Consider the following 22,930-nt stretch of genomic DNA (forward strand, 5'->3'; position numbering starts at 1 on the left):
ATCATTTATTTTTTGTAATTTTACCATTTCTTTTGAATAAATAAATTAATGCTTTATGAAAGCGTGTGTTCAAATAAATAAATCTAAAATCTACTGTATTAAAAGTTATCATCCTGCATCCATGTTTGCAATAAACTTTACGTGTATTTAGTCACCATAATTGAGTATATGGGTATTGACGCTCTGAAATATTGATTTATGACCATGACAATAGGATGCTAGTACCGAAGAACAACAGCTCTTGTTTATTTATTCTCTCAAGTGTGTGGTTTCCAATACCGCGATTTGGTAGCCCAATTGGGATGACATTTGATAATTTATCTCGTGAATTTACCTCATGTTCCCTCATTCTAAAGCCAAGTTGGATGATCGGATGATCTGATGATTTGATTTTGGTCCAGCAACTTTTGCTATTAATTTCCTAGTCCAATAAACAATTATTGCATTGGTTGAAGTGAAAAAGTGTGCGACTTTCGACATGTGATTTGAGCCGTGATATCCAAGCTTGAAAAGGATTGGCAACACTGTATTATAATGCGTCGGGATTTGTTAGGCCTAATAAGCTGCATGAATCATAGAATAGCTCACTTGAAACTTGGTTCGCATTAACGGTTATACGGACTTGGAAGACTTCTTAGACTTCACATTTTGACTTGACTTCTACATTCGCCTGCACCATGACGAAGAAAGCCAAATGGTGGTTTGAAATTGGGGAAGAGCAACCTCCGAAGGCCTATTTATTTAACCCTGAGGGACGGATGAGAGTAGTCGGGGACAAGAGTAAAAGCATCTATCCGGCTGTTGCAGCGATTAAACTACCAGATGTAAACGAATTGGAAGAGTTGAAGAAAGGCAAGAGAGACTACCCGAATCCTTTAAAGGTAAAGAAGCTTAAAGATACTATTTGGGGTTTGAATACTTTTAAAAAGCAACATAGACATACTGAGTGTTAGAGCTAATTTAGTACAGGGTGATTTAAAATGAACTGTACCCAAATTCAAAAATTAAAATAAAATACTTACCGACATTTAAATAATTTGAGTTATTATTTCCTATTATTGGTGAAAAAAAGCATGTCTTTACCTCAAATGGTTTTGAAGAAAAGTACATTTTTATAAAACACATCAATGTTGTTACTGCGGTAGAGAACACAGGTAAACTTAGTTCCATGTGTTGGTCTAAAAATGGATGATAAGTTGAAAATGCGATATCTTCTGACTATAACCACTTATTATCAAAATTCAAAATTTATACTACACTGCTTTCTATGATAGTTGTACAATCTCCGCGAATATATATTTAAAAAAATGGGTTAAGTTGGGTACAGTTCATTTTAAATCATCCTGTACATATATACATCATGGATTGATTTTTTTTATATGGGTGGATCAACTAAAGGATAAAATTGAGAAAAACAATCTAGGTTTGACTTAGTTAGAGCTCTGCTAGGCCATACTGAATTTTTGTTTTTGTTTTTCCATTTTTATTCACCTGTACTGAATTTTACTTGATATGTACACTGTTGAATTATGCGTGTTCAATTACAATAAAGTCTGCACAAAAAGTAACGCAGCTGTTAAGGTGGTTATGGAGTCATTTTCTAGAAATTAGGAAATGCTTTGAGTATGTTTTAAGCAGATTAATTGAGTAGGGTGAAATACACTGATCAATATGCCTTTTGTTTTATGCAAATCGGACATACGGTTTCCATTATACATCACATTATATTTTCTTTGTATCTTATTGTTTTTATCAATAATCAATGCAGTTAATGAGCTCAAAGGACTGTAAAGGCTCATTAATATGTAATTTTTGCCAATATTTTGCTAAAAACCAATGCATAAAGCCATAAATGTTCATGGTACTTTTGCCCTGAAAATTGGTCAAAGTGTTTCTAAAATGTTCTAATGTATTATATAGTGAACACGCCCACTAATTTGCATATTTGCATAAATAATGAGCTAATTTGCATAAATATTAATTAATTATGCAAATTAGGGCGGCTTGCTCATTAATTGGGAACACTTTGACCAAGTTTGAAACCAATATTCTATTAAATAAAAATGTTATGAACATTTATGCAAAATATTGGCAAAAATTACATATTAATGAGCACTTTCAAGTCATATTAGCTCATTAACTGTATTGATTATTGATAAAAACAATACAATAGAGTGTATGCAATAAACCAACCGGAACGGTATAACAATTGAGATGGCAGCCATGTTGGAGGACAGTTCTAAAATAGCTTAAGATGACAGAGGGACAGGTCTCTAGATCGATTCCACATCCATTCATACCTATCACCTGTTTTAATGTATTATCATGCGATTTGCCCCGTGGCACCTTATGGAGGACAGAATTTTATTTAAATGAGGATGGCTCTGTCATGAGTGACGTCGTATTGCATACCCTCTATACAAAGAAATTTAAAATGTATATATTATAAAAAAAACTAATAATAGGTATGTCCACTGTCAATGCTACTAGAACGGTTTTCCATTTTACTGTTGTGTGAATTCACCCATGTATTGTCAATGCAGACAAAAATCGATGCAGGAAGTCCCATGGTATGCACTATGCATTACTTGCATTGGCCCGATTTATATCTAAAACAGATTGTTTCAAGAAATTCCTGATTCCACCAGAAAACATTAACCAAACTCTTTCCTGATTGGTCAGTAAATTAAGACATTCCTTTATCAAGAGATCAACTTGTTGGGCCGTGCCGCACCTAGACTGAATCCTCCAGTCCTATCAACATCTACGCACGGTCATCGGGTTAGCAACGTGAAGGATTGTGGGTAATATAAAGACGCCGCAATTCTGGGCCTGGAAGGATTCAGGCTATGCCGCACCCGCCCTGTATTCTCTGACTATTGACCTACTTTTAGTACTTTCTCACATGCCGCAGTGTTGAGAAAATATTCGTGCCGGTTATATCCCAAACACCCACAGAGGTGATAGTTTACGACGAGTTTTGTAATTATTACTTGATTTTGATATGTAAGTAATACGATAAAGTCGTCATAGGCAGTAATGTGTTTGTATTAAAAGAAATAACAAAAATAATTATTTAAGTAATAGAAATACTATTTGGAAATTGCAGCAAGATTTGCAGATGTTTTTATTTGAACAGTACCAGTTCACCAGTTTTGCTAGTTTCCCTAATCTTTGGGCTAAATTAATAGCATCGTGAAGGTCATATATATCATTTTATACTAATAGCTATTGAGGAAATTGATATGACAGATTTTTAAACTTTGATATGGAAAGATACCCCAGCCCTGTTGTCTCACCAGAGAAGATGAGCAGAAGTCTTTCTATCTGATGATAAAAAAAATGATTACGAAAATATTTTAAATAACTATTATCTACAAAAGTTTTATAACAATGTTTTATATAAAATGTTAACATAAAACGTCTTTTGTTATGATGTGAAGGGTTAATATAAAAACAGGGAAAATCTGTTCCAACTGACCAGCAGAGATCAAAGGATAAGCAATAGATAAGATTAAAATCAAGGAAAATATGACACAACCTCCAATGAATGAATAACAAACGTATAAAGTTAAAAACTCTTTTAACTTTGTTTATACGTTTTGTGTTATTCCCCCATTGGAATTCGATGTTGTGTCATATTTTCCCTGTTTTTAATTGTGAACTTGACTTACTCATTCTTTCATTTCTCTTGGCAATTTTTCATTTGCCCGCCCTATTCCTTTTAAAGGAATTTTTATTTATAGAACGATTTAATGAGATGAGAACTGCAACAGGTTTAATTATTAAGCAGGGATGTGAGAGTAGAAGCACACCATTAAATATGTGCATTGTGATTGTCTTGAAACCCAATTTGTCCAACCCAATCCCCGCAAATTTTAACGTATTGTAAATTGACCGATCGTATGCGATCAAGAGCGAACACAAACGCACTCTATATGAGACTATCCATTCATGAACTCGATTTTGTTTATTTTGCTGTCAAACCGGGAGAATTTGATTTTCTACGGATGCGGAAAGACGAAAGAGATGTTTAATTTCATGATTCTAGGCTTGAAAATCAACGTTGTGGTGTACTAAATGCATGTTTCAGCTGGTAAGAAATGAACAAATTTATGTGGTTTGGTGAAATATCCGTACGGTGCTAAATCACTATACGTAAAAGATGCAGAATTCGGCAATCTCACATCATGCTCGAACATCAAAAATTATCAAATTTTCTGACCAAACCAGAGGATTTATACCTGCCAAATGTCACTTTTCGAACTAATTTAAGACGGCAAGGTGTGAATAATGTTAGCACAGACACGGTAGGGTTTTTGATAAGCTTATGAAATATTCAAATAGTCCACCCACACATACACAACTGCACTAGCCCGGGGGCCGGGTGCAGATAAACTAGCCAATGCTAGCATGTAGTACTAGTAGTCTAAGTAGACTGCGGAACTCAGTCTTCAATGATAGTCGGTAATTTATCTTTTGGTCGTTACATGACTATCATTTGAAGACTTGAGTTCTTATGATACATCTTCCGAGGAGCAGTTTCCATGGTTTCAGACAATAGCTCGGGATTTATTAGGGCAGAGGTTATCTTTTGAATTCTTTCATGACCAATGTCAGAAGCATAGTCACGCCTGCCTGTCAAGGACACTCGGCGTGAATTGAAAGACCATGCCATGTCACTCGCCACAAAAGAATGTCAAAGGTCATACGACACCAATTTGGTGTCCATGTCTTTCCACACCTCGAAATATGTAGACTGTCCCACAGTCTGGGTTCCATCTGTGGGTAAATAATTAGAGCTAAAATCACCTTCTCCTTCACTCCAAAGATTAAAACAACACACCACTAAGCCCTAATTATAAATGACAACAAAGTTGTAGTGCTCCTGGAGCACTGTGTATCGATTTAAAACTCCATTAAAGGAGTATTTCGTGATCCTAGCATCCTCTTTTTATGACATTTTTCAGTAGATATCCACGAAAAAAGCTTATTTCCAAAATTTCAGTTGATTCCGATTTTGCGTTTTGAAGTTACCCGGCACGCATGATTATGTGTATTACATTGCTCCATAGACAATGTGTTGTAATTTCGTTCTGGTGCACCAGAACGAAATTCAAATTTAGCGTTATTTTTGCTAAACGAATTAATCTGCAAGAAATATTTGGTACATAAACAATTAAACATTTATGTAGCCAGAGGTATCCAGTGGTGTAAAAATCTCAACTTTTTTTGGGAAAAGTGGGGGGATGAGGCTGTGGATCACGAAATGCCCCTTTAATCTACAGACCAACTTGTTTATTTTTTTATATTTAGCTCTCCTAAACCCAGACTGTTCCCCTTTGATACGGTAGTAAACTGCCTTCCAAATAATTATCAAGCTATGTAACGTGACTGTGGCGTCAATTATGATAGCCCCGCCTCATTGTCACTTCAAATATGGTAGGCACATACCATGCATGACCCAGTTCTATTGTCATTTTGCGCGCGCGTTGGTTATGATCAATAGACTATCAATGAAAACCTATTTCAAATATCGCCTTGCTTGCTGAGATCTACATTGATTGGTCAGGCTAAGTAGCCGCTTACACAAACGCCGCACAAACGGGAAGACAGTGAGACCACGGACGTGATATAGAAAACTCGGGCCTCAGGATCGGTAAATTTGAACTCCCACGAAATGCTGGGAGCTGGAAGGCAAATTACCTACACATTGGAAGGGTCCATGTATCGGGTTTATTTAATGTTGTATAATCTACATTACCAGTCGTTCTCCATGGACCCGAGGGAGGGTCTACAAAATATGAATCATGATGCTTAAAGGTCCGTAACCCGATCGACAGCATCATCCCCCCGATTTTTTTCATTGTTGATGAGGTTTTGGTATCACATAATAGATACTATTTTTCTCATTACTATCCTGAAATTTAACGCTCCAAGTCGATAAGGCTAATGAAATGAAATTATTAGTTTGATTGATTATACATGTGTACAAACAGGTGATAATTGTGGTGGGGTGGGGGGGGGGGGGGCTATGTGACACGATCTGGATATTGTATACATCCAGTCTGCTCTTTGGAGGGGCTCCTATTTGAAAGGAGCTCAATTTCGCGAAAGAAACAATGTCTAGAGTACACAGCCGCGTTAATGAGGTTATGAATGATATTTAGGACATCTTTTGCTGAAATTATGCTGAGACGGCAGAGCTATGCCCAAATTTTCAGGACTTTCTCAATGCTCACCTTGACACAATCAAGAAATGGTACCCGGTAGATTTAGAACTTGCCTTCTATATTAAAATTACTTGATACATTGTATGTGGTGGCCAAGAATGGAAGTCAAAGATAAACTGGTACGTTTAGGTCAGAACTTCATATTTGAAATTTATTTTACACATATCATATGTACAGTATTATTGCATTTTATTTTTAAAGGTAGTATGCGAAGGGGGACAGCGAAAGATGTATTTGGACAGGCTACAGTTTGACTTCACCAAGTCCCCATTTTCAAAAAAGTTCGCAAGACTTAGTACTAGCGAGGAGTTTGTTAGGAAGGCGACAGAGGAACTGAAAAAGTTAACATGTCAGACAGCATCCAGCTCTTCACCCAACTCATCACCCAACTCATCATCCAGCTCATCACCCAGCTCATCACCCAGCTCATCACCAACCAGCTCGTCAACATCAGGTGAAGGCTCAACTGGATCAGATAATTTTGGTTTTTCTGATGCAAGTTCAAATAATCCTGAGCAACAGGCAAAGGACACACAGAACAAGGCAACAAACGTGACAAATGACACACAGGACAACAGGTAATATTGTAGGCATATATTCTCTAATGCCATGGGGGTAGTAATATTTTCAATGAGGGGTGCTTATTAAAAGTGAATTTTCAATATAATATGATACACATTTTTTGAATAGCCAGTGGGAGAAATGTTATTGTTCTTGTTTTGCTGCTTATTTTCACTAGTTTCTTGAAAAGTGTTCTGCCACAAAGCTCCCCTTTTCGACATGCAACATCACATCAATAACATGAACAATAAACAAAGAATCAACAATGAATAATTGAAAAGTAATGATGCATATACTTGCAGAATTAAGCGCAATTTAAGATTGTAAACGTAAAATTAAGTATTGCTTCTCTGAAATGGTGGCCATTTTGAATTTAGCTGCAATTTTGGATTCTTTTTGAGTTGAATAATTAATAACCATCCAGACATGGGCTATTTACCCGTTTTCAGCTACAGACATGCAGAAAAATACCACTACAGGTTGTTAACATGAACTTATTTCTACGGTTGTAGCGGCCATTTTGAATTTTGGCGGCCATCTTGGATTCTAAGCCGAAATAATTTTGGCCCTCTATCAAGATATGTTTAGTATATGATCACTGACATCTATGTCAATTTTTACACTTTTCACACTTTTCACAAACATTTAACAATTTTTTTGTATTGGGCACCATTCTGCAGCACTAGTGAGGTTTCCGAATTTTGCATCCAAGGCCCAAAAATTATCCAAGTCCAAAAAAGTTCAAAATTCAGAAACCTTGCATTAAAATTCGTCACTACAGATTAACTTCATTACATGTTTTTTACTTTTAAAAATAACAAGTTGTCAAAATTTGGTGATAGGCCTACCTTTTTTACACATGAGACTCATCCATGCGCTCAGTTTCTCATGGAGTGTTAGACATATGAACTATGTGACTGTTAATGACCGCGTGAAATCTACAGTATATCTGCATCAAAATTTTTGATTTTCTGTTGGTCCGACAATATGATCATTGAATAATTGAACAATATTGCCAATATTTATGTTTTCATTCAATTGATACATTTCAGCTCAAATGGGAAATCTGGGACGTCTACTCGACCACCACGTTCACTACGCAGCAAGAAAACACCACCCAGCCCTGACATGACTGAAGAGAATAAAATAAGAGAAGTTATTACAGGATCAGAAATAGGTATGGTGCATCATTAAATTTTTAGTGTGCTATGAGGTGGGGTTATATTTATCAGATCTGGTGAGTGGTGACGACAGGGGTATAAACTAAAGCACTTTGAATATATGTGTAAGGCGCTGTAAATAACAATATTTATTTGTTTATTTTCCCAATAATTTTTGAAATACCAACATATATTTTTTTATTTTACCACTTTTTATGTTGTATTACTAGATGGCAGAATTACACAAGGCAACTGACATGACATTTTTTCTGCTCATCAGGTTTCACTTTGTGATATGTGAAAGTTAAAGAATCAAGAATGGTCCAATGGTTTCAATGTGGTTAGCCCACTGATAAGTCACACCGTATTGCACTTTATATGATGGTATGAAACTTCATATTTCAGGTGTGGTGCTGACTGCTGAGGTCACAAAAATATTCAATCATGTGGCAAATAGCATACAATGTACTCCTTTTTAAAGATAATTGGCCTATTTGGCAACAAAAATATGTTTACTGACAGGAATCGGCTAAAATAACTTTAGACAGATGCACCAAATAAAGTCTGCAGTTCCAAGACTGAAACAGGACAACCCTGATTGATCAGTAATGTGGAAAATAGCCAAGAAAACATGCTTAAGGTTATTGATTATTTTAAACTGTTGTGATTTGGTAGTTCACACCATCTTACGAATGGTAGTGAGGTTTGGCAAAAACTGCATTGCTCAATTCATAGCAAGTGTGTAGAAGAAAATAAAATATCACAGATATACTTTTATAGGTGCTACGGTTCTTGAGCATGTTGAGTTACATTGTAAAGTGGGCTGAAAAAACAACACTTTTGTAAAACGTACATAACTCATTAACAACAATAAATTGAAGCAAGTTTGCAAAGTATACGATTTGTAGAATGAACTTTTGCAAAACATCAAAGTGTTATTTTTCAATAATATATTGATCTAGATAATGAAAATCGATTTTTAGGTTGCTTCAACCAACAATACCTTGTCTACCCTTAACCTTGATAAACGGGGAACCGTCATCAATCATCAATGGCGCTTCTGCTTCAGGCTTTGTATTTTGTTGTGAACCAGACTGATAAACGTATACAAACTGACTTGATGTTACATGCATGTAATGCCATTCCAAACCCAATTTTAATTTATTGCTTTCACTACCTACAGATGGCATATTTACAGTGAACATATGTCAACTGCGTGCTGGGGAGGATTACTTACGTGAAACATCCGATCATTGGAAGGAAGTGATCATGGCATCCATTAAGGCAAATCCCTTCATGAAAGGAGCACCACTTGTGGCAATAGTTAATGTTGAAAAAGAGGAATTTGACGCAAGCAGGGTAAGGAGATTGAATGAAGCATTGTACAATCTTTAAAAACAATCAGCTGCTGTTCTTAGACCAATTGATAGACTATGCCATATTCGATTTTCGATAAATAAAAATATGTTGTTTGATCATTATGAACGCCTTCAGTTGAACTCGAAATGATACTGATATTTTTTTATTACATCAAAATGCTAGTAAATACTTATGAAAAAGTTTAAAATTCTATTTGCAATTTTTTGAGCAGAGCAAAATCAGGCAATAAAATAAAGCAGGAACATCTGAAAAACTTGCATGACTTTGTTCAGTTTTTTTTAAAAACATCTTGAAACAAAACTAGCTAAAAATGCAGTACGAGTTAGCCAGAGTATTTGAATTCACAGACGGTCTGTAAATTCAGAGGAGTCTTTGAATTCATAGTTGCCCTGAACTGAGTTATGACCACTGTGATAATATCAATTTTCTAGATAATCTTACAGCAGTTGTTGTTAAATATGAACATATTGAATTTTGTTTAACGAAACTATGCCCCATGTACCGGATACAAGATTCATAAAACAGTATTTGTAATTGAAACTTTGTTATTATCTTAATATTTGAATGCTATATTTCTACAGCCAAATGCACATACATACACAGTTGTTGGTGGGTGCCACCAGTTAGCAGCGGTTAAAGGGCTTAACCAGGAATCGCCAGACAATCCACGATTCAAGACCCGGGATCTTCACGTGTATGGTAGTGAGCTACTGACAAATCCCACAGCAGTAAGCTGGCTTGCCAATGAGCATAACAACATTCAAGGGATCCACTCAAAAATGACCACTGCAGACAAGGTAATTGATATAAAGATGTACAAATCCAGTAATTTTGTTTTTGTTTATATTTAATATGTTTATATTTGTATTATATTATATTTGTATTATATTATATTATATTATATTATATTATATTATATTATATTATATTATATTATATTATATTATATTATATTATATTTTTATTGTAAACCTTTGGACAGGGGTTATGGTGAAAATGGCAGGCACTTGTCATCAGATCATTCATAGCTAAGACTGATCCCTTCCAATAAATACATATTCCTTAAAAATATCCAGAAATGTAACAGCACCCAGTCTGTACTTATCATGCTGCTGATAGCAATTAGTCATCTTCTTTGACCTGTTGATACGGAAAACAAGTACAGTAGTTAAAATGTATTACTTACAAAGTGTTTTTATACTAAGAAACTTTGATTTTCAACTGATCTATGTTTAGCATGGGTACCATTTTGATACAGCCTCTTTGTCAGGTTTAATTCAACCATAAAAATCTTTTGAATTTGTAGGTCCAAACTCATTTATTGTCTTTTTATTCAATAGGTAAAATACTGCAGGAAGCAGTTTCTTAAAGACAGTTCTGATGAAGCGTGGAAGGAGACTTGTAAAGTGGTTTTGAGACTGAAGGTAAGCCTTTCAATGAAAAAATTAACCAACAGGCAAAGTCCATCATCATTTGTTACTGTGGGCCAATTGTTCCATGAAGCACATGAATAAAATCATGACACCCATTCTGTGCTTGTTACAGCGTATTTCAAAGCAGTCATGACATACTTTGTGTAAATAGTGTGTGTGTGATTTGTTCAATGATTGACCATCATGAATATTTGATAACTCTCAGTTTTGGAAAGGAAATTAGTCAAGGAATCCCATGGTGACGTCAGATTTTTTCAAAAATCTTGAGTTTTGAATACGCCTTTTTTTTTGTGACAACATAAAAAAATCAATAAAAAAAAAAAAAAAATCATTTACCTTTTCATGAAGAAGAGACATGGAATTAGGAAGTTTTTTTTTATTTTGATGAAATATACCTCTTTATTTGAAGATATTGAAAAAAAACATGTGAAAAAAGCAATTTTTTTTGTCACTCTATTAAGCTAAAAATTGCACATAATGAGGTTTATTTTTGTTAAAAACAAATATTTTAAAAAAAATGAGAAAACCTTCCCTAGACTTTGATGTGCTCTAAACGATAGTGCAAAAACTTTACCTTTTGTTTGCATACAGGATGTGCAATAGAGAAAAGAATCCATTTTTATTTAAGAACTGGGTTGAACTTTTTAGGTTTTAAAACATTTTGAAAATAACATATCCATTAGTAATCTTGTGTGAAAAAATCAAGGAATTAGCATTTAGTGTTTTGTTTTTATGACACATTTTATAGTGATACCCAATTTTAATGTTTGTCCAAGAGACAACTAAAATTTGAATGTCAGCCCACTCTGTATACAGTAGATTTAACTGCCATTTGCTTAACCTCATTGTCATTGAAATAAAATGGAGCACCCAAATTGTTATTGCCTTAGTCTTGTTTAAAAAGAAACATTATTTGTTAAGTCAGTTTCAGAGCTGGTGCCTTAATCGTGCATTGTGTGCTCTCATTCAAAATACATGGTACCTCGTGGACAAATAATGAAATTGGGTATCGCAGCAAAAGGACTCATAAAAATGAAACGGTAGCAGTAAGTCACTTCATTTTTTCACAGAATGTCACTATTGAATGTGGCATTTATAGAAACTTTCAATAATGGGAAAGTTTAACTCGGTTCTTACATAAATATTGATTCTTTGCTCTATTTGACTCGCCCTGTATATAATGGTGTCCTAATGGCATAATTTTCTCAATTTACTTTTATAGACTGATGCACCTAGCAAGACCATTTTGAGTCTTGCTAGTCTGGAAGAGGAAGCATATACAGCATTAGAAAATGTATATGATGCTTATGACGATGGGGAAATTAAAGGCTCCAAACTTTCTATAGAAGAGTTGCAGTGTGGAGGGGATTTGAAGGCCTACCACTTTAATGAATTCACCTTGATTCGAGACCCCGACTGCCAGGTTCAGTTATTAAATGAACTGGTAGATGGGGAGCTGGGTTTGAAGGCGTTTACACAGGAGTGTAAAGTGATCAATAAACGTCGGCTTGCCCAGCAGTGCTTCTTAAAGGCAGTTGGGGAAACGGATTGGGAGAAAGCTCTATCTACATATCCCCTCCACACCACAGCAGAGGCTCTGGATAGATTCATCTCACTAAACTTCAAAAGGCAGTTGCCTGCAGTGTGGGATGCATTTACCTCTTCGGCGAAGAGGTACAAAGAAGGAACTGGTATGTGGTTAAACATAAAATATGACGTGTTCAGGTGATACTTTGCTAACAATTGCGCACCCATATTTTTATTATTTTGTTTCTACACAAAGACACATGATTTGTGATAAAATGAAAAATGTGGCTAGTTGATAATTTTGAGGAACAGTTGGTTAAAATTCAGCAATTCTAGGATATAATGCAATGGTAATGGAAATGGACAGAATCCAAAAGGCATGAGATATACTGTAATGTAATTCTTATCATTTTCTGTTCCTGAGATACCCTGTAACAGTCAAGAGAAATGATTCAAATAATATCATGGATTTAAAGAAAATTTGTGTGCAACATGTTTGATGTATAATTATGTACTTGGATTCTTAATTTGCAGAGACAGAATTATCACCACAGTGCTATGTGGAAGGAGATGTCTGTGCTTACATAGGTACAATCGATGTGGCCCTCATGACGAAGGAGAGGGTGAAGGACCAGTTTCAAAAATTTCATGGTGCAGATGTTATCCTTATGGAGGCAAAACAGGAGGTAAGACCGCAAGAGGAGGTTCTATGGAATAGTATATTTTTTTATGCTTTGTCAATTGTCAACACAAACTACCTCTTTGGATAATGTTAAATGATGCATTTGCCCAATTTATCAGATTGTGGTCAGCCTACCAATAGCCCACCCCCATAAAAATGTTGAGTTTTGTATAAAGATGAAGAATTACAAGTCTGGTTACATACAGTACAAGTCATGTTATAATTTTGCGAAATACTTCGATATTGCGGAGGAATTAATATTTACATCAAATTACTTGATTAAAGCCTTGTTGTAACAGTTCCATAAAAAATAGATTATTTTGTTTACATACAATGTTAGCTTTACTGTCGCATATATCCCCTTTTAATTTTGAGCTGAATAACTGAGGTTTAAGCAAAGAAAATTGGAATTTACTACCAGCGCAGATGTCGCTAATATTATAATGTCACTCCGTCGGTTGTTCTACAGTATTATTCTTTGATGTGTGTATGACCATCCCGCACGCCATGTACGTACTGTGTTATGAACATCGTGTACGTGTTCAAGTAATATTTCCATCATGTATAAAAATTATAATGAAACAACGGTTCCTGCGTTTTATTCAAAATCCTGGATTTTGACAAAACTACAGCACCTAAATAAAGTCTTGATTTTTGCAGGGTATGTTTGTTTGATAAAGTACATTACAATCATGTAAAAAACAGAATTTTGAAAAATACTGAGGGCATCCTCCTTAGCAAATGTTACAATATAGCTTTAAGAATACGTTTAAGTGACCACTTATGGGTTCGAATTTCAACCAGCCTAATCGTGAAGCTCCCGTGGCCGAGTGGTTAAGGCGTAGGTCTCGTAAACCTGAGGTCCTGGGTTCGATTCCCAGGCGGGATCACTTTTTCTACGTGTCAACTTTATTATTTGCGATGGCGAACCTGATGAAAAATAATGTTTATATATATGTGTATTCTTATTTGGATAAAGTGAACTGGTATTTTGTTTTCATCTGCTCTAGGATATTGATTCTTTCCATATCAGAGATGTCATTTCTCTGAACTTGGATATGGACAAGAACAGCTTTATGGTGTTAATATGGGTGGATGTAATGGATGTGGGGAAATTGGCCACCAAGATGGCAGAGGAATGCATACACGTGGAGGTTGTGTATACCAATGTTCTTCCAGGCAGAGTTATAGGAGGTAGGTTATATTTGTTTAGCTTATTTTCGGTTTCACCTCGTTTGGTATTGATATCCGAGAGCTTACGAGTGTTTGTGTGGCAAGTGCCGACAAATCACTATAATTGTACCTATGTGTATAATTGGGTTGTAATATTATATAGGTAGCACACACAATTTAGTACTGTGGCAGCACACCTAAATTATAATCAGCTCCCGTAATAGGCAGGAATTATTTGGTTTATGTGATTTCACATCACGCAATACTCAGTGCACTTTGTGTTGGTGCTGTGTGTACACCATTCTATTCTTTATCAATCCAAAAGTAAAAATAAAGGTGAAAACAATATAGTATACCAAATTGTAAGGCAAAACAAATAAATATTTCTTAGCATGGCCGGATGAAATTGCACTGCACCATAATTCAAAACGATGCCATTAAATTTCGCCTTTTAATGTAAATAATATATCTATTTAATTTAATTTGCCATTTTATTATAATCTCCATCACTTTGGTAGGACTTGTCACTTAACATGGTATTGGAAACATTGTGGTTGTGAAATCAGTAGCTTCAGTAAATGAATAGTTATATTTTACTGTGCTTCTTGTCCCTGAAGAAAACTAGGGCATGATGAAGATATGATTCACACACTTGTCACAGATTGCTGTGCATCACTGCATCATGTGGTTGCTTGCTCTACAGCCTAAGAATGATGATTTGCCTCTGAAACAACTGTTTTGGGTAATTCCAAGCACATCATTCTGCAACGTGAAGTTAGCATATGAATTTCTTTTAATGCAGCAGCTAAACATGTAGTTAAATAGCATAATGGAACTGTTAGTGGTAAATGAATGATTAAAGGTAGGAGAAACTTTTCCAAACCACCCCAATTTCCTAATTGCATATGCAAACTTTGTGTTGCGGAATGATGCACTTGAAATTGCCCAGTTAGCTGTTAGGCAATTGCTAGGACTATTGTGAATGTTACCTTTGTCTCGTGTGTTATTTCAATGATCATTTGATGATATTTCTTTCTACTTAGGAAAGGGATTACTACATTCAAGTGTGAAGACAGTAGTCGTTGGATACTGGTCAACAGGGAACGTAATGCCCTCACCAACTACAAGCCTTGTAACCAGGAGATCAGACAATTCAAATCTGTTTACTTCAGAAGATGACACTGATCTGATGAAGCAACTAATCCACACATTTTCTTCCCAGAACCAGTGGATACTATCCATCAATTTGCAGAATGGTAGGTTTATAACATATGTGGTGTGATCAAGCAAAATCAGTCTGAAGTTGGACATTCAATTTTCAGTTTCTTATAAGATTGTAGACATCATTAATTTTGCAAAGATACATTTAGCAGAATATCCAATTCAATTTGGACAACCAGTTTAAAAGATTTGGACAACCAGTTTAAAAGATATGCACAGCTAAAGAGTTTTCAAAACGATGGGAAAGAAAAAAGAACAAAAATCCTTTGTTTGGTATATCTCAACATCAGTATTTCTGTGTGCCGACTGAATTTGCTTGATCACATCACATAATTATGGGAAGTAGTATTCAAATTGAATTGTAAACAGTATTTATAGGTTAATAAATGCTTATCACGTTATGCCCAATATTTATTGATCTCGCTATATTGGACTCTATATTTAAAAACTCTTAGCTCGACTAATAAATATAGGCTCAATTAATCCAATCTTATATCGAACTTGTGAATAGCTGCAGTACTATATGGGGTGCTCACTCTCTGTATAGTCAGACAACTTATTTTGGACAGCCGTCCCAATTTTTTAATCCATCAACAATGAGTTTTTTTTCTTTTCTTCAGATCTTGCAGCTGTTATTGCCTGCCTGGATTCAAAGAGGAATTGCATTCAGTTGGTAAGGACAGAGGAGAGGGCAAATTTTGCCCTTGGGGTACTCAACAAGAGGCAGATGAGCTTAATTGAAGCTGTTGCTATAGAAAAAGCTCGCAGGTAATTATTGAATTTGATGGGATCTGTAATGTATGAATGGTATAGCATGTTTCTAGAAGGATGACATTAACAAGTTAAAAAACAAATACCCATATGTTTCAAAAACATACCCATATGTGACATCATCTGATCTACTCAACCCAAAGTGCAAAATCAAGTTATCACCATCACTAACTTATTCAGTATCTAAACGTATTGATGTTGAAATCCCTAGTCCTTGCTTTACTTGGTTGGAAATTTAGGAACTTTTTGTTTGTCATATTTTCCTGTTTTGTATTATTTTTGTCTTTTTTTGTGTCTATATCTCAATTCCATTATTGCTGACATTGTTCTGAGTGGATCAGATTGTGTCACATAATGTTCTATGAATAACATTTTGCCTATTTGGACATTTATTTTTTGGTTGTACGTCAAGTACAATACATGTATTTGTGCAAAAGTATTTTGCAATATAGGAGTACAACAATGCATTTTTTAAAACCTTGTCTGGTTGACAATTTACCTACCATGCACTGCAAGGAATCTAAATCCTGATGATCTCATCATGCAGTGGGACACAAGATCACCTTAATCCATTTGCATTGTGTGATATGTTGCAGTCAATCCCATGTATGGCCACTAATCTGACTAATCTTAATCTGTTTTTTTTTTATTACAGTAAGCCCTCTGAGAGCACTGTACTTCCCAACACTAATGGGACCAGAGGTTCTGGAACATCTGCCATCCTCAATGAAGTTGAAATGGGAAATGGAGAAAGGTAAATTAAAAGATGTCTGTTGACCCAGTTTAACATGAAAAAGTAGTCATGTTTGTTAATTTGGGCCTTGTAATAAGTTGTAGGATATTGTCATGCTTTCTATCTGTTTACTTTGATATCATACACACTGGTCTATGTCTTGGTCATGCTATTTATCTATTTACCTTTGATAAACGCCCTGGTTGTGGGGCTGCTGTTGACAATGCATGTCTACATCTGTTTACTAAAGTTTGATAAATGCGCGCCATCCCGCTCATGAAATGGGACTGTGCCTCGTGGATCAATAATATTGTACTCATTAACATTTTGCCATGTTCAGATTTCAAGAACAGGAAATATACGATATCCTCGGAACGGAAGGTGGTATGAAGGTCAAACAACAAACCAAAATCTGTATTTTTACCCACATTATAATGTCATGACAATATCCAATTTCAGCAAGAGGGCTTTTGCATGTAAGGGCTTTTGCAACTGAGCTTTTCATATATTTGTTCGGCTTATAAATATTGAGACTGATCATAGTATGGTCAACCCCCTGAAAGCAGTCTGAAATGATATATTAACCTATGGTGTGTTCATGGGATTTAGGCAAATGGTTGTCTGCTTGCTGATATCAGCTGAGATTAATACCCGAGATGTATGCCTATGCCACTGCAAATAATATTGACATTTTCAAATACTGGTTCTTTAATCTTGATCTTTCAGCAATGATAACAGCTCTGATGAGATGGATGATTCCATGAGCCAATATGGACAGCGTATGAATACACAAGAGATACAGCAGATTGAAAGGTAAATGGGTTATTCTTTTGAAGATTTGTTGGTTCAGCTTCACCGCTTGCACTTCCCTGATTTTGATATTCCAGACTTTTTGATCTTTTACAAGTTAAATATCGTTTGTTCACACTTCTTGCACATATTTAGTAAATAGGACACCTCGTACATGGTCTCAAGTTAAATATGGGCAATTTATATATAGTATATTGAGGGCTTAGAGCCAGAAGTACCTATGTCCGCAATTACATGTTACTCATTTCGGCAACAAATGGATTGTTAATTCTGCCCTCCATAATAAATGCAAGTGACTTTGGAGCTCTTTTCTGGGGTATTCATGGCCTTGCTAGCAGTATGTGGAAACAAACCAATAACTTCTGCATCAAATCATTTAACAAAATTAGATGATGCAAACTATTCCTTGTGTTATACATTTGTAGCTGCGTTCAAGGAAGGTGACCTGATATAATTGCAAAATGAAATTCTTTAAAATTAACGTATAACATAAAATGTCGTCCCTTTCAAGCATTCAAGCAAAAAGAACACGTAAATGTTTCTTGTAAATGTTTTTTGTAAATGGGACTAATTCCTTAAGGAATTACTGACATTTATATAGGGTGATAATCATGGTAATATAGTCTACAATGTTTTTATTAATGATATCCATGTAATAAATTGATATCAATTGAGAGATGCTATTTTTCGTGTTAACATCAATATTAGGAGTTGTGAAATCTTTCTTCATCTTCTCTCCTTTTTTGTTCCTTCTCTGCCTTCCGATAGCAAAAAAGCATGTTCCTTGTTAAGGTTAATGAGAAAAATATGAGCTTTTACCTGATACCAAAATCTGCATTTTGGTGGGGTAAAGTGGGGGGGGGGGGAGGCTGTCAATCGGGTTACCCACCTTTAAAATGCACTTCGCACCTTTAAAATGCACTTCGCAACAGCGCATTAAGATCAGATCCAGATGTGCTACTAATCATCTACAAAGTCATCTACATTTTAAATCCCTGTATCTTTGCAAAACAATCATGTAGCTCATGATGATTAATCTTCAGGGCCATAACTGTTTTCTGTCCACCAAAGCATTAATAGGATTTCATGGTCTTCAACCCTTCAGAGGAACACATTCACAAAACAACATTTAAAATCCATATATTATGGTGCTTAAATAAAAGATATTACAAGCATGCAATTGAAATGATGCATACATTTGTGTATTCAATTTAGACCATCGGCATTAGTTAAGTTACATTCATTCACGTTCACCTTTGTTCTTTACAGCGGAGAGGATTCGCAAACACAAATGGATGGAGTGGAATGATAATGGCATTCAATATGTTGCTGTGAACAAGGCCCTGACTGTGAAATGTGGACCAACCAAGTTGCTAAGGAGCATGAAAAAAAATGCTAGAAGATATTACATCATGTCGACAGATACACCCTTGCAAGGGTCTTGATTCACCCTGACTGCTCAAAATTTTTCAGCTAGCTTTCCTAGATCCTCTCTAAAATTGCTAGCCATAATTTCCCACCTGGGTGAATTTCCCCTGACTGACAAACAGGAAGATTGCCCATCGCCCTTTGAGCATACCTCTGCTAATACCTAAATTACCAATTTCTGATGATTCCTTCCGTACTTGTCTCAGCTGATATCTTCCCTTTTTGTCACAAAGCATTGCGAAATTGTCTTGATCAGAGGGGAGCTTCAATTTTGCAGTATGCTATGTTTACTGGCCATTCATATCATGTCTGGCTACTCATGTTGCTGGTCGATAAACTAATGTTATGTAGTTTGTTTACACCATTTGCATGGGACCATTTATTGGTTAATAAATACACACTACGTAAGAATTAACTAGGACTATAGAACTAGGAGGTTACATTACATTGAGAATGTGATCATGCCAGATAAAATAATGAGATGAAATTACCAGATGTTGTGAGTCAAAGATATAAAATGCAATGAATATGATCAAGGGACAGATACTGCATGCAGAAACGTATGTGTTGCACTGTACCCTTACTGTAACAAACATTTTGTTTGATTTGCTCCATAACATGTCATTAAGGGCCAAAATGTTGGCATGTACAGTACGCGGTGAAGAATTTGTGACATAAGACCAATTTCAAAGAAATTGCTGCTCACGGCTACCTCTCATTAACCACATTCTTCACATTTTTCATTTGCATTACTTTACATCAAACTTTGGTAATGTGGCCCTGAATTTGATCACGTTTTGGTGCGTTCTAATTCATTCATAAACTTGAGATGACAGATTCATGAATAATTTGTGAGCAAAACCCATTATGAAAGTTCTGAATATGAAACAGGATTATCAAAATGTAAATAAAATTGATTTCAATTTGCTGCTGCTGTAAAGCATCATCCCTGAAGACAGAAAATGGCTTGCTCAAACTTCGGTAGTCCCGCAAAGTTTACAAAGCACAGTATTGTTATGCACTGCTTACTCATAGTCATAAGGAATTTCTTATTATAAATATTTGTTTTCCAGACATATTAAGGAAATTGAGGAAACATTGTGCCAGGCATTGTGCAAGTGCTGTCAACAGATAATGTTTTGATAAAAAGCAACTGCACAATTGAAATCAAAGTGCAAAACCAGACTTGAATGTAGTGTGTTAAAAGCCCTATGTACTTGATTGTGACCAGATAATTAGTCTGATGAATGTAAAAAAATGAACATAGTAAGAGATAGCACTTACTATAGAAAAATTATTAAATTTGTGTACAATGTGGAACATACTCTTTGCATGGCTGTGCGTAGTAAGCTGTTGTACACAAATAACCTTGCATATATGGACGCGTAGAGTAGCGTTGTACCCTCGCGTATTAGCATGATTAGTCGCGGAGTAAGAAACGTAGTTGAATGTTCCACAATGTACACAAATTAAACACTTTTTTAAAAGGTCATGTATCTTATACTCGCCACCCAAAAAATGTGGTAATGTTACGTTTTAACAAATTCGACTAGAATTAATTGATGATATCTCTGCCAAGCAAGAAGGTATTACCATGCTTTTGGTCTCATTTTATTGCTAAATGTACTTTCAACCCTGTAAAAATAAATTCTTTAACCTTTTTAATACTGACACTGTACTTCATAGAATTCAGAGAATGGGCAGGGTAGCGGAGGTGGAGGATGTGGTACACACTAACACTATGGGATTAATTTTCTTTTGGTGTAAAATCTGCATAAAACTGCTTCTGTAAAGGCAGTAAATAGAATTTTTTAGCATGTAAAAGATGCATGACCTTACAGCTATACAAATTTTCTAATTGTTTTTAATCATTTATGATTGGTTTAGTCTAGAAAACTTTTATGTACAAAACTACCCGTTTTCATATTAAACACTACTGTCTGTTCAATTAGCTTAGATTCTTGAATTTTTAAGATATTTGAAAAAATTGAAAATTGTGGTCAAAGTCATCAAAGAAAAGTGTTAGCACAGCCTTAGACCTAACATGATTTATACTTTTCAAATTCTAAAGTTCAGTTTAGAACCTCATTTCTTTTCAATTTTGGTCTTTTCCGCGATATTTTTATAAAAAGCCAGAACGTCGGGTACCATAAACTTTTTGAATCAATCCATTTAGAGCAATGGGGACGAATGTCATAATGCGCTGAGATAGTATTTATTCGACCATCCGTATCAGGAAGTATTGTCCATCAAAATAGCTATATATTTGCCAGTATGCATAATTTGTGTTGAAACCCTACTGTTGAAACATTACGTTATTATTTATGAACTAAGCTGTTCTAAAATATGCCCAGCTTATATATATAAATACATTCCTTGTGTATTTATTTATTTATTTATTTATTTATTTATTTATTTATTTATTTATTTATTTATTTATTTATTTATTTTACGAATTGGTCTGAGAAGGTATAGGCCTATAGGCCTACTATAAAATGACACATTTATTTTCTATTTGTTATTCCGGGTTTTTTTTGTATGAGAAGGACATTTGGAAACAAAAGAATTTTTGCATCAGAAAATATTATTTAAAACAATCAGGTTACAGAAAACAATTCCTGTAAAGTCACTGTATCTGAAAATGTCAAGCGAAAGCTGATATTCTTGGGAAGGAATGATGGTATTAAACAAAACTCAAGTTACATTGTAAACCAGTTGAAATAAGAACGAAATCCATAATTTTAATGTCATTGTTTAGGAAAAAATAATGCTCAGAATAATGTTATGCATAAAACGTAATCGCGCCATAATTATAGTTTTGTGTAACAAAAACTGGTGGACCATCATCACCTATAGAACCTATCCAATAACCGGAACGATATAACAATTGGAATGGCAGGACAGATTGGTGGACAGATTGTTTTGCCAAATTGGATAGGGTCTATGCCCTAAAGTTGAGAATGGACCGTCCCACTCGATTTGTAAAAAGGTCGCGAACCCTTATGGTGGACCCAAGTAACTGCCTAAAATGAGGCAAAATTGAAAAGAAATGGGGTTTTAAATTGAACTTTGGAATTTGAAAAGTATAAACCACGTTAGGTCTAAGGCTGTGCTAACACTTTTCTTTGATGACTTTGGCCACAATTATTTATTTTTTCAAATATCTTACAAATTCAAGAATCTAAGCTAATTGAACAGACAGTAGTAAGTAATGCGGAAGTATTCAAAATCTAAAATTTGCTGTAAAATATTAATTACTTATCATAGTCAACGTATGTATTCTGAAGGGAAATTTGATGAGGAATCTATGTACGGGCTTATTTTTCCTGCAAGGGTTAGGAGCAAAATGTTTCAGTTCAAAATATGTTGAATTGTAAAAAAAATTCTAACATACTTGGGGACACCCTGCACTGTATTCCAAGATTATTAAACAGCTGTGATTTCAGTTTCTTACAAATTCAGAAGGTTACCCTCTAACCAAATAAATGTTAAAAACAGGGAAATATGACACAACATACAATGAGGGAGTAACACAAGACATATAAACAAAGTTAAAGGGTTTTTAACTTTGTTTTTGTTTATATGTCTTGTGTTACTCCACGATTGATGTTGTGTCATATTTTCCCTGAATTTAATTTGATCCATTGCTAGTGTGACACTGTATCCTTTTGGATCCATCCTTTGGTTTCCCGCTGGTCAGTTGGAACAGATTTTCCCTGTTCAAATAAATGTTGTTTACATTCAGTTTATTACTGCAAGTTAGTAATAAGCAATGCAATAAGTAAGCAATTTTTTATCTGGATCTTTTTATTCCACCC

General features: G+C 35.1%; 1 protein-coding gene, 1 long non-coding RNA gene and 1 other non-coding gene across 4 annotated transcripts in view; 2 read left to right on the forward strand and 1 right to left on the reverse strand.

Moving 5' to 3' along the window:
- LOC140167351 (uncharacterized) overlaps positions 1-22,930 on the reverse strand; it is a 52,231-nt gene that overhangs the window by 26,601 nt on the left and 2,700 nt on the right. The window lies entirely within an intron of this gene.
- LOC140168611 (uncharacterized) lies at positions 554-21,042 on the forward strand. 2 transcript variants are annotated; one of them, XM_072192012.1, is made up of 14 exons: positions 554-881; positions 6,435-6,811; positions 7,847-7,971; positions 9,138-9,313; positions 9,916-10,131; positions 10,675-10,758; positions 11,990-12,458; positions 12,829-12,980; positions 13,987-14,170; positions 15,193-15,405; positions 15,991-16,138; positions 16,797-16,895; positions 17,601-17,687; positions 18,954-21,042. In XM_072192012.1, the coding sequence occupies exons 1-14, from the start codon at positions 678-680 to the stop codon at positions 18,991-18,993; spliced, it is 2,574 nt and encodes an 857-aa protein (XP_072048113.1). In that variant the 5' UTR covers positions 554-677; the 3' UTR covers positions 18,994-21,042. The 2 variants fall into 2 exon arrangements, with proteins under 2 accessions (XP_072048113.1, XP_072048114.1); XM_072192013.1 differs by lacking the exon at positions 554-881 and adding an exon at positions 4,025-4,096.
- Positions 13,793-13,866, forward strand: Trnat-cgu (transfer RNA threonine (anticodon CGU)). The gene has a single exon. It is a non-coding gene; the product is annotated as a tRNA-Thr (tRNA).

The sequence above is a fragment of the Amphiura filiformis genome, chromosome 13, assembly GCF_039555335.1.
Source record: "Amphiura filiformis chromosome 13, Afil_fr2py, whole genome shotgun sequence".
Lineage (NCBI taxonomy): Eukaryota > Metazoa > Echinodermata > Ophiuroidea > Amphilepidida > Amphiuridae > Amphiura > Amphiura filiformis.

What these genes read in the sequence shown, in the direction of transcription:
- LOC140168611 (XM_072192012.1), top strand. Translation starts at nt 678, where the DNA reads ATGACGAAGAAAGCCAAATGGTGGTTTGAAATTGGGGAAGAGCAACCT. An exon ending in AATGACACACAGGACAACAG is followed by an intron (nt 6,812 to 7,846) that starts GTAATATTGTAG and finishes GATACATTTCAG; the next exon opens with CTCAAATGGGAAATCTGGGA. An exon ending in GCTATAGAAAAAGCTCGCAG is followed by an intron (nt 16,139 to 16,796) that starts GTAATTATTGAA and finishes TTTTTATTACAG; the next exon opens with TAAGCCCTCTGAGAGCACTG.